The sequence below is a fragment of the Salvelinus namaycush genome, chromosome 13, assembly GCF_016432855.1.
Source record: "Salvelinus namaycush isolate Seneca chromosome 13, SaNama_1.0, whole genome shotgun sequence".
NCBI classification, from domain to species: domain Eukaryota; kingdom Metazoa; phylum Chordata; class Actinopteri; order Salmoniformes; family Salmonidae; genus Salvelinus; species Salvelinus namaycush.
In genome coordinates, this window is record NC_052319.1 from 10453101 (window position 1) to 10466098 (window position 12998).

The window sequence follows — 12998 nt, forward strand, 5'->3', positions numbered from 1 at the left end:
ATACTTGTTGTATTCACTGAATTGTTGTCAAAGTAGGCTACTGTATCTACATTTTGTTTCAGGCCAGGTCTGCACTAAATCTTATTGAGGTTATGTACATTTTGAAAGTCTCTGAATAGTTTGCATTTTTACATGGTTACTTAAATAAGAATCGTTGTCAATGAAATAGTCTACTTTGTGTGGAAATACTTTCTGAATATTGTCCTCCGGTCACATTTTTTATTATTTTTTAAAATATTTATAAGTATAATATATTATAGTTCGTACATTTTGAGTGAGTAATTTAGTAAAATGTACTACCATTTAAATACACTAATTATTTGTTGTTGTGTTGAGTGTTAATAGTTTTTTGATAGTGAGTGTCTTTACACAATGGAAGACAAAATTAGTGTTATTCCTATTGACATGAATGTGGTGTCATACCTGGGGCCTCTGCCTGGGGCCTGCAAATCACTAAGGCCGCCCCTGTTTGTAGTACCAGTAGGAAATAGTGAGTGCATCGTTGTATAAGGAACGTGCAGTGCGCAGGAGCCGTGAAGAGGAAAATCGAGAGAAAGAACGAAACAGCTGCTGTTGGATTCTTAATACTTGCGTCCATAAGAACATCACAAGAAAAATTCCACCAGAAGAGGAAAAGGGGCCGCAGGAAATACAGCTTGCAGGCATCATCGGTAAGGGGAACCACATAAGTATGAGCGGACAGTAAATTGTTCCCCGAATCCATAATTTTCCATCATATTCCACTCTCATAGGACTGAATGCATATCCTATGTGCGCCCGCAGTAGCACAAAGTGGAGGTTTGGGAACCAAATTGTGTCCAACACCAACGCTGAAATCGGATGTACAGTACGTATTGTGCCGTTTCATATTGACCACGGCTTCTAATCACATTTACCAACGATTCATTTATTACCTACCGGATCCTGATTGCTTGATGGGGCGTCGAAACATTTTCAACTTTTAACCCAAGGTGTGGACTTCACGGAGGAGGAAAGTGTTGAGCCAACCTGCATTGGTCTAACCTGGGAGGGCGATAAGTAATCAGCAGCGACTCACCAAAGAATAATCTGTTCACAACCTGAACTGCAACGGACGCGTTTGGATAGCAGATGATCCTGTGCGTAATTGTTTTATAGCGGACTCCTTTTCGGATGAAGAGCTCTTTGTTGTGATTGAAGTGACATTAGCCCTCTCTTATTTTCATGGCTTTGGAGTGCAGTAGTAGGAACAGTATGTGGAGCGAGGGGACAGTGCATGATTAGTTCGTTACAGAACGTACTTTCCTCGCCTTATTTCCAATTCCAAGATATTGGACACAACATAAGGACAATTGCTGCAACTACAACGAAGTCCTGTACAGAAATAGACTTTACATTAAACCCTTCAGATTATTTCTCTCGCTGCTGTCATCGTAGTATGTCTGCACTCCGAAAGAAATTTGGGGACGATTATCAGGTAGTGACCACCTCATCCAGCGGGTCTGGATTCAACCAGCCAGCACCAGAGAAGAAGAAGAAGAGGCAACGCTTTGTGGACAAGAACGGGCGATGTAACGTCCAGCATGGAAACCTGGGTGGTGAAACCAGTAGATATCTTTCCGATTTATTCACCACACTGGTCGATTTGAAATGGCGCTGGAATTTATTCATCTTCATCCTAACATACACGGTGGCATGGCTCTTCATGGCCTTCATGTGGTGGATCATAGCCTACATAAGAGGAGACCTCCATCGAGCCCACGATGACAAGTATACGCCATGCGTTGCCAATGTCTACAACTTTCCCTCCGCGTTTTTATTCTTCATAGAAACGGAAGCCACAATAGGATATGGCTATAGGTATATCACGGACAAATGTCCCGAGGGGATCATTCTCTTTCTTTTCCAGTCAATCCTGGGATCAATCGTTGATGCTTTTTTGATTGGCTGCATGTTCATTAAGATGTCCCAGCCCAAAAAAAGGGCAGAGACTTTGATGTTCAGTGAACATGCAGCTATTTCGATGCGAGATGGAAAACTAACTCTCATGTTCAGAGTCGGCAACCTGCGTAATAGCCATATGGTCTCCGCACAGATCCGCTGCAAATTGCTGAAAGTAAGTGGCACTTCTATGCCTCCATATAGCTCAACAATATTTGTGTATTTAAACGTTACAAAATACTTATTTCAGACGGTGTAATGTATTTGTTTTCTTATTGTTTAATTACGCACAATTAAATATTAAACACGGTTGGAAAAGATAATGAAATACATCGTTATTAGAATTAAGGTATTATTATAAAGTGTATTATTCCCTGCTGATATAATTTTTTTTTTTTTTTACTTTCTTTGCAAATGGGCTTACCAATGTGAATGAAAAGCATAAAGCTATTAATTCCAGACACATTTAGTGGCAATGCTATAATGTTTACCTTTTTATGAATTAAACAATTTGATTAATAAACCCATAGACCCCCTTGAAGTTGGAGCGCTATAGTGGTCGTCACTGGGTTAACAACCTTTGATGTGGCTTGATGTGCCTGATTAGCTATAGCCCTCATTCAATTTACTAACTCTGTCTATTTACTGATGATTGATCGCTTTGATTGCTCACAAATTGTGGATGGCTGTCAGTATGGCTCACTAGGTTGCAGTAGTTAAACTGTGTCTCTCTTTCAAACTCCATCTATGTACGCTTCCATAGTCTCGTCAGACGCCCGAAGGCGAGTTTCTTCCGCTGGATCAGTTGGAACTGGACGTGGGCTTCAGTACCGGGGCGGACCAGCTCTTCCTCGTCTCACCACTCACAATCTGCCATGTGATTGACACCAAAAGCCCATTCTACGAACTCTCCCAGAGATCCATGCAAACAGAACAGTTCGAAATTGTGGTCATATTGGAAGGAATAGTGGAAACCACTGGTAAGTTATCACAAATACATATTTTTTTCTTTCTTGCAGTATTAGTAAAGACCATAGGCCTAGGTCTATTTCATGTCTATGCCCTGAGATAAAGTGGTGGGCTATGTTCGGCTCAGGCTAGAGTATATGATCGCAAAAATAAATGTGTGTTAGTATGAGTGTAATAATATGAGGATGAGTATAAAGTGAATAAGTACAATGTGAAGTTGCAGGGTTTTACTCTAAGTGGCCAATGTTGACCCAGATGGGCTTCTCCAATGACCCCTGGATGTTAGTGAATGTCATTGATTGCATGATATTGGTTTTATGTGACACAGCTGGATAGGGTTTATAAATAATATGTTCTGATTTGATTTTATGTATGCAGTGGAAATGGCAAAAAAAACTAATTGTAATTTGATATATAGTAAGTCAACATTGACAGTGGTCCTTGGTAAGAAATACAACTAAACAAGAATGCTGGTAAATTGAATTATTTTAGAAATAATTTACTCTGTTTTTATGAGATCTCCTAAAACATATTCCTAAGAGTTGATGTCTAGGGAACATTATTGCTGTTTTAAAATAGAAACCTCACACTCTTCTGGGGGGGGGTACACTGTAAAGAACAAATATGGTGATTACAATTGTAAGGCAACCAGCTGCAATAGGATTGTGAGTTTGCTCAACATTTGGGCATTTAGCGGAACCAACATGCATTCAATTTGAGAATTTATTGGACCTTGTTTGCTAATTTACCAGACTGCCTTGCGTTTCGAGTGAATGGTAGTTACCACCCATTACTGTATTTGTTAGCGACAGAGACATGGTTGTTGTATTCAATGGTTTTCAGTACTGCAGCCTTCACCAAGTGAGTGGCTAAGTGAATATGTTATCTTTAATATTAAACTCTTTATGACAATACATTACATTTATCATAAGGCCTTTTTTTGAGGGCCTATTTACACCCTAACACAATGGTCTCAAACTCATGGTTTACAGGCCACAGCAAGTCTGCAAATCAGACTATGCTGGCTTGCAAAGTGCTGTGCAATTCCTATTGGAATCCAGCCAGAGTGAAGATATCCAACAACTGGAACTTCTAATATCCCGAAACCTGCATTTAGAATGACTGAAGATTGATTATTAAGACTACCTAAATCATTTAAACTGGAACAGCCATCTCAGTAACAGGTGCAATAAATCCAACTACTAGATTGGATTAGTTTAGAAAAAAAATGTATGCTATCTATGTTTGTGTAGGATAATATTAATCAACCAATCAAAGTACATGCACAAACACAGGTATTGAAACAAACAATTCAGAAAATCTACCTGCAAAAGAGCATGCTGAGCATGATGGGGAAGGTTTTGAGTTCTTTTGAGAAAACATGAATTTGTAATTTTACTCAGCAACCGGTTTCAAATTCAGCTGACTTCGAGCAGAGTTTGTTGAGTAAACAGAATTCAGCACATTCACTCAAATTCTAGTCCTTTTGAAGCCCACTCAACTCGCATAATAACGATGAATAAGCAATTAGTTGAATGTACTTTTTTTTTTACAGTGTTGCCTTCCAAAGGCAAACATGAACATGAGCATGCTGAGTGTGATGGGGAAGGTTTTGAGTTGTTTTGAGAGAAAAATGAATTTGTCATTTTACTCAACAACCGTTTTCAAATTTAGCTGACTTTGAGAAGAGTTTGTTGAGTAAACAAACTTTAACACATGAGCTCTAATTCGTGTGCTTTTGAACTCCACTCAACTCACAGATTAACTCTGATTAAGCAATTGGTTAAATTGGCTTTTTTTTACAGTGTATACTTTGCGTTCCCCTGTGCTTTTTGAAATTGGAAACATAAATTCAACAAGAACAGTATTGCCACATGTGATCATGGTGTTTAGGCATTTTCAAACTGTTCCCTTTGAGACAGTTAATAAAAGGTTTTCAGGGAGGGCCTTTAAGATTGTGGAGTGACATAACTTTGTAGCAATCCTGTCTGACGCAGAACAGACCACTGCAGATTTACTTTAATCATGAAAAAGTTGGTCCTGTACTGTACGTGTGTGACAGTAGCATTCTTTACAAGTCATGCCATTAGTTATCCACAAAAAAAGTCAAATTGCCTATCAAATATGAAATATTTTCAGTCCTCAGATTTTATTCAGAATTCAAGCTGTTTTCAATACAGTTTTTATGTGTTGATGAAAAATCTGTAGCAACTGACAGAGAACTCGTATAGTATATGAACATTTCATGGGGCTATTTTATTTATGAGGGCTTACATAGGGATGTTATATAGAAAAAAAAGATGCAGATAAATGACTGTATGATAAGTCTAACCTACGGGAGCTGCCTTTTAAGATTCATCCTAAGAATTAGACATGTCTACATCTTCTCCCAAAATGTTTGGATTCCTCGGTCAGTCATTATTACAGAAGATTCTAGAATGCAGATAAGATTTCTAAAACTTTCACTTATTAGGTAAAGGTCCACATGCATCATATGCAACTGGGTACAACAGCAAAAATCGACAGCACGTTTTACTATAATTGGATTTGAACATATTTTTTATATTTTCTCAATGTCAATGTTAAATCTAGCTAGCACTGTAATCTTGACTGGGTCAATACGAACGTACTGTATGTGTGGTATAAGGTTAAAGAACAAGAAAGAGAAAGAGATGACGATGTGAAAACAATGTGTGGTTAAAAATGTATGTACAGTGAAAGTCTAAGCCTCAGACGCTTTCATTTTGGTCCAATGTAACTCTGTTTCCATGGCAACCTCTCCTTGAGCATTCCGGATTGCAGCATTGCACCTAAACTTAGATTTTATTCCTATGGTATGGGGGAAACGGTTTTCTATCGCGTTCAGACAAATCAGCTCTCACCCCGGAGTATTTCTTCATCACTAAGCTCATATTCACACAATGAGCTTCTCAAATCGTCGTCCCACCCGTTCATGATACCATCAACTCAAAGTCAGCAGCACATGACTTCCCATCTGTTAGATTATCAGAGTTTTGAACATAATCACTGCGTGCATGAGACTATTATACAGTGCATTCGGAAAGTATTCAGACCCCTTCACTTTTTCCACATTTTGTTACGTTACAGCCTTATAATAAAATTGATTAAATCGTTTTTCCCCCTCATCAATCTTCACACAATACACCATAATGACAAAGCAAAAACAGGTTTTTAGAAATGTTAGCAATTTTTTTACAAATAAAAACTGAGATTACATTTACATACAGTACCAGTCAAAAGTTTGGACACACCTACTCATTCAAGGGTTTTTATTTATTTTTTACTATTTTCTACATTGTAGAATATTAGTGAAGTCATCAAAATGATGAATAACACATATGGAATCATGTAGTAACCATAAAAGTGTTAAACAAATCAAAATATATTTTAGATTCTTCAAAGTAGCCACCCTTTGCCTTGATGACAGCTTTGCACACTCTTGGCATTCTCTCAACCAGCTTCATGAGGTAAACACCTGGAATGCATTTCCAACAGTCTTGAAGGAGTTCCCACATATGCTGAGCACTTGTTGGCTGCTTTTCCTTCACTCTGCGGTCCAACTCATCCCAAACCATCTCAATTGGGTTGAAGTCGGGTGATTGTGGAGGCCAGGTCATCTGACGCAGCACTCCATCACTCTCCTTCTTGGTCAAATAGCTCTTACACAGACTGGAGGTGTGTTTTGGGTCATTGTCGTGTTGAAAAACAAATGATAGTCCCACTAAGTGCTAACCAGATGGGGATTGGGGACCAGATGGGGACCAGTGTATTGCGGGAGAATGCTGTGGTAGCCATGCTGGTTAAGTGTGCCTTCAAGTCAAAATAAATCACTGACAGTGTCACCAGCAAAGCACCGCCACACCATCTCCTCCATGCTTCACGGTGGTAACCACACATGCGGAGATCATCCGTTCACCTACACTGCGTCTCACAAAGGCACAGAGGTTGGAACCAAAAATCTCAAATTTGGACTCATCAGACGAAAGGACAGATTCCCACCGGTCTAATGTCCATTGCTTGTGTTTCTTGGCCCAAGAAAGTATCTTCTTCTTATTGGTGTCCTTTAGTAGTGGTTTCTTTGCAGCAATTCAAGCATGAAGGCCTGATTAACGCAGTCATCTCTGAACAGTTGATGTTGAGATGTGTCTGTTATTGGAACTCTGTGAATAATTTATTTGGGCTGCAATTTCTGAGGCTGGTAACTCAAATGAACTTATCCTCTGCAGCAGAGGTAACTCTGGGTCCTTTCATGTGGTGGTCCTCATGAGAGCCAGTTTCATAATAGCGCTAGGTGGTTTTTGATATATAAATTCACGATCAAAGTTCTTGAAATTTTCCACATTGACTGACCTTCATGTCTCAAAGTAATGATGGACTGTCATTTCTCTTTGCTTATTTGAGCTGTTCTTGCCATAATATGGACTTGATATTTTACAAAATAGGGCTATCTTCTGTATCCCACCCCTACCTTGTCACAGCACAGCTCTAGGAAGAGTCTTGTTGGTTCCAAACTTCTTCCATTTAAGAATGATGGAGGCCCCTGTGTTCTTGGGGACCTTCAATGCTGCAGACATTTTTTGGTACTCTTCATCAGATCTGTGCCTCCACACAATCCTATCTCTGCGCTCTATGGACAATTCTTTCGACCTCATGGCTTGGTTTTTGCTCTGACATGCACTGTGAACTGTGGGACCTTATATAGACAGGTCTGTGGCTTTCCAAATCATGTCTAATCAATTGAATTTACCACAGGTGGACTCTAATCAAGTTGTAGAAACATGTCAAGAATGATGAATAGAAACAGGATGCTGCTGAGCTAAATTTCGAGTCTCATAGCAAAGGGTCTGAATACTTAAATGTTTATACATTTGAAAAAAACAACTGTTTTCACTTTGTCATTATGTGATATTGTATGTAGATTGATGAGGAAAAAAATACTTTAATTAATTTTAGAATAAGGCTATAACTTAACAAAATGTGGAAAAAGTAAAGGGGTCTGAATACTTTCCAAATCCACTGTATGAGAGTATTATAACAACAAAAACAACAACGAGCAAGGCACTTTTAACTGAATTAAAATACATTTATTAGAATGGCCTGTTAAATAGAACAAAATTCAAACTCAAGACACTTTTCGGCATATCCTCCGTGACGATGAGTAGAATGATACAAGAATTTTAAAATGATTGTGTAAATATTTGAAATTAATATAACAGATACAATTGTTGACTCCAAATGGTTTAGGTTTAGTTAACTGTTCGGTTAACTGTTCGTTCTATGCATGTCAAGAAAAGTAGACTTGAAAGGACTGAGAAACAGTCTGTACTTGGGTTGCAAAAGTCCTGTTACTTTTTCCAGAGATCCTGGTTGGAGGGTTCCCAGATTTCCTGCTTATTCCATCATAATACCAGAGATCCTGGTTGGAGGGTTCCCAGATTTCCTGCTTATTCCATCATAATACCAGAGATCCTTGTTGGAGGGTTCCCGGATTTCCTGCTTATTCCATCATAATACCAGAAATCTTCCAAACAGGATTTCTGGAGAATCAGGGAATTTTAGGAAAGTTACCAGAATTTTGCAACTCTAGTCTATACACAGCTATTGAGAGTCATCATCATCATCATCATCAACGTCATGCCAGGGAACACTATACTGAATCACTGAGGTGCAATCAAATTCACTTCACTGTATGTGCAGAAGTGAAATTGCTCAGACTGCAATTGCTTCACCACTTTTCTGTTTCGAAATGGTACATGAATTATACATTGTAAATCTAACATGCAATTTTGTACTTTAGGCCAATTCTCTGTCTTAATTTGAGATCAGAAACAATGCCATACTTCTTTGATCAGCTCAGTTAAATGATAAACAGGCTGTGATGTTAATTTCATGGCAAGCTGGCTTTGAATGTGTGATAGACTAGAGGAAGAATTCTGTCAGCAACAGTTTCTCCCTGAGAAGTTGTATGGCACTTGATTACCACAACACTTTGCAGTTCTGCATTTAAAAAAATATGTGAAGCACTTCATTTGAGTTTTGTGTTCACTCATCAATTATGTTTAGAAAAACATTGGCAGATCAGCAGGAAATGAGCTTTATGAAAGGACTGCTATGTGACTATCATGTACAGTTGAAGTCGGAAGTTTACATACACTTAGGATGGAGTCATTAAAACTTGTTTTTCAACCACTCCACAAATTTCTTGTTAACAAACTATAATTTTGGCAAGTCGGTTAGGACATCTACTTTGTGCATGACACAAGTCATTTTTTCCAACAGATTATTTCACTGATAATTCACTGTATCACAATTCCAGTGGGTCAGAAGTTTACATACACTAAGTTGACTGTGCCTTTAAACAGCTTGGAACATTTCAGAAAATGATGTCATGGCTTTAGATGCTTCTGATAGGCTAATTGACATAATTTGAGTCAATTGGAGGTGTACCTGTGGATGTATTTCAAGGCCTACCTTCAAACTCAGTGCCTCTTTGCTTGACATCATTGGAAAATCAAAAGAAATCAGCAAAGATCTCAGAAAAAAATGGTAGACTTCCACTAGTCTGGTTCATCCTTGGGAGCAATATCCAAATGCCTGAAGGTACCACGTTCATCTGTACAAACAATAGTACGCAAGTATAAACACCATGGGACCACACAGCCGTCATACCGATCAGGAAGGAGACGCGTTCTGTCTCCTAGAGATGAACATACTTTGGTGCGAAAAGTGCAAATCAATCCCAGAACAACAGCAAAGGACCTTGTGAAGATGTTGGAGGAAACAGGTACAAAAGTATTTATATCCACAGTAAAACGAGTGCTATATCGACATAACCTGAATGGCCGCTCAGCAAGGAAGAAGCCACTGCTCCAAAACCGCCATATAAAAGCCAGACTACGGTTTGCAACTGCACATGGGGACAAAGATCGTACTTTTTGGAGAAATGTCCTCTGGTCTGATGAAACAAAAATAGAACTGTTTGGCCATAATGACCATGGTTATGTTTGGAGGAAAAAGGGGGAGGCTTGCAAGCCGAAGAACACCATCCAAACCGTGAAGCACGGGGGTGGCATCATCATGTTGTGGGGGTGCTTTGCTGTAAAAGGGACTGGTGCACTTCACAAAATAGGTGGCATCATGAGCCAGGAAAATTATGTGGATATTTTGAAGCAACATCTCAAGACATCAGTCAGGAAGTTAAAGCTTGGTCGTAAATGGGTCTTCCAAATGGACAATGACACCAAGAACAACAAAGTCAATATATTGGAGTGGCCATCACAAAGCCCTGACCTCAATCCCATAGAAAATTAGTGGGTAGAACTGAAAAAGCGTGTGTGAGCAAGGAGGCCTACAAACCTGACTCAGTTACACCAGCTCTGTCAGGAGGAATGGGCCAAAATTCCCCCAACTTATTGTGGGAAGCTTGTGGAAGGCTACCCGAAACGTTTGACCCAAGTTAAACAATTTAAAGGCAATGCTACCAAATACTAATTGAGTGTATGTAAACTTCTAACCCACTGGGAATGTGATGAAAGAAATAAAAGCCGGAAGAAATAATTATCTCTACTATTATTCTGACATTTCACATTCTTAAAATAAAGTGGTGATCCTAACTGACCTAAGACAGGGAATTTTTACTAGGATTAAATGTCAGGAATTGTGAAAAACTGAGTTTAAATGTATTTGTCTAAGGTGTATGTAAACTTCCGACTTCAACTGTACATGCTAATGATTGATGGACTATTGGGAACATGCTGTGGCATTCATTTACATGATGCTGAAGAGGCATTTACTAATATTTTCTGAACAAGTTCAGCCGAAAGCTGCAGTGGAACATTTTGTTAGACTATTTTAAATGAGCAATTCCGCGGGTTGTTGCATGGCAAGCTGACTTTGCACTATCCCCGCTTTGGAAAAGATTATTCCGGTTTTGAATATTTTAATACAACATTTTGTGATGTCTTGGCCTGTCCAGCATTTACCAACAAAAACCATCACTCTTGATTTTGTTATAAAAATAGAGTCATTTCTGGTACAGCTGATTGTAGGGTACTCCACAATGATGGAAAATCACTGAAAAAGAGAAAGTTTTGCTGTGGCAAGTGAAGCTTTTGAGTTGTACAGCAGTAGTGCCTCTGGAGGTGAGATTAATGCCTCCTAAATGGCACCCTATTCCCTATGCAGGGCCCACATTGCCCTGGTCAAAAGTCATGCACTACATAGGGAATAGGGTGCCATTTGGGACAGACACGGGCCATAACTAGTTAGTTGTGCATTGACGTGGCTAGTTTTCTTGGCTTCCTCTCTGCCCCCTCCATGGCAACCCCAAGCCTTTTTTTACGATTCACTGGTATTGGAGAACAAATATCATCTTCCTTGTTATTGTGTTTCTGCTATGTGTTCATGCTAAGACGTGTGTGGGTGGCATGAGACTGTTATGAATTTATTTAAAGTGCACTTGATGTTTATTCATATGTATCTGTGAGCATATAAATACAGTTTTTCTGTCTTGTGGACATTCTAGCATTGGATAAAGAAAGTGTTTCAGAGTTATACGTTGAGTTAAGTTGATTTTATTTTTACAGGGACAGTGCACATTAATCAACGTTTCAGTAAAAGTGCCGGTTTTAGCCAGCTGGCTAATTTTCAACCGCAGTCCCTGGGCAGGTTATTTAAAACAATTACAATATAGACAATCATTGAGCAGTGAGCACACACAGAGCAACATAGGACAAGCAAGACATAGCATACAGACAGAGCAACATAGGACAAGCAAGACGTAGCATACAGACAGAGCAACATAGAACAAAAAGCAGCAAGACACGTTGTATCACAGTTTGGCTTATCCTTTCCCAAATAATTTGCCCATTGATTCACTCCTCTTATATATTATAATGCATTTGATATGGAAACCTCAGGAACTGTGTGTTTACCATGTTTCAATGTAAATCATTATTTATGAGCTTCTTGAATTCTATTGCTGTACTTTCAATGGATTCTCCCATCGTTGGCTTAGTGTTTGTTGAATATTGAACAGAAATCCTGCATATTGGACAAGAAGTATGAAAAATGTAAACTTCTAATGCATAACCAAGACCAAGCGTGTATAAATATAGCTTTCTCATCTCAGATTTGGGATTAGAGGAAGGGATTTGAGGTAGGTGCAGCAGTTTACAGATAGATGAGCTTTAGGGGAGAATAATTAACATTTTATTAACAAGAGGAGAAATTACTTTTTTGGCCTAAAAGCAAACAATTTTGAGTCATTGTGTGTCTCTTTTCAATTCTATTGTAACGGCTTTCCTTTCCTTTCCAGCCACGTCTCTTTGCTGCCTCCTCATACCACCGCTCCTGGGCTCTCGCTGCTTCCATCTCCTCACGAGCGCGGCGATATTCCCCAATATGAGCCCAGTGTCCTTTTCCCTCCAATATTTCATCCCATGTCCAGGATTCCTGTGTAGCAGGCCACTGCTCGAATTCACGCCGCTTGGTTCTGGTGTGGTGGGTGGTTCTGTAACGGCTTTCCTCCTCCTCTTCATGCAGCGTTGTGTGATGACATGATTTATTTAAACAAGACGAAAAAACGAACTACACTTGAATAATTAACAAAACAAATAAACGATGTAGACAGACCTGGACGACGAACTTACATGAAACACGAAGAACGCAATAACAGGAAAACTGACTACATAAAACGAACGAACAAACAAAACCGAAAACAGTCCCGTGTGGCGTAACATACAGACACTGACACAGGAGACAACCACCCACCAACAAACAGTGTGAAAACACCTACCTTAATATGGCTCTCAATCAGAGGAAATGAAAACCACCTGCCTCTAATTGAGAGCCATATCAGGTCACCCTTAACAAACATAGAAACACACAACATAGACTACCCACCCAAACTCACGCCCTGACCGTCAAACACATACAAAATAACAGAAAACCGGTCAGGAACGTGACATAACCCCCCCCTCAAGGTGCGTACTCCGAACGCACCACCAAAAGTCTAGGGGAGGGTCTGGGTGGGCGTCTGACCACGGTGGTGGCTCAGGCTCAGGGCGAGGTCCCCACCCCACCATAGT

At 39.5% G+C, this 12998-nt stretch overlaps 1 protein-coding gene across 1 annotated transcript in view; it reads left to right on the forward strand.

Annotated features, from left to right (window-relative positions):
* The first annotated feature begins 1417 nt into the window (after nucleotides 1-1417).
* Nucleotides 1418-12998, forward strand: part of LOC120057850 (G protein-activated inward rectifier potassium channel 1-like) — a 35354-nt gene continuing 23773 nt past the window's right edge. The window contains exons 1-2 of the mRNA XM_039006318.1: nucleotides 1418-2095; nucleotides 2684-2900. Coding sequence (XP_038862246.1) covers nucleotides 1418-2095; nucleotides 2684-2900 — 895 coding nt within the window. The remainder of the gene's footprint in view (nucleotides 2096-2683; nucleotides 2901-12998) is intronic.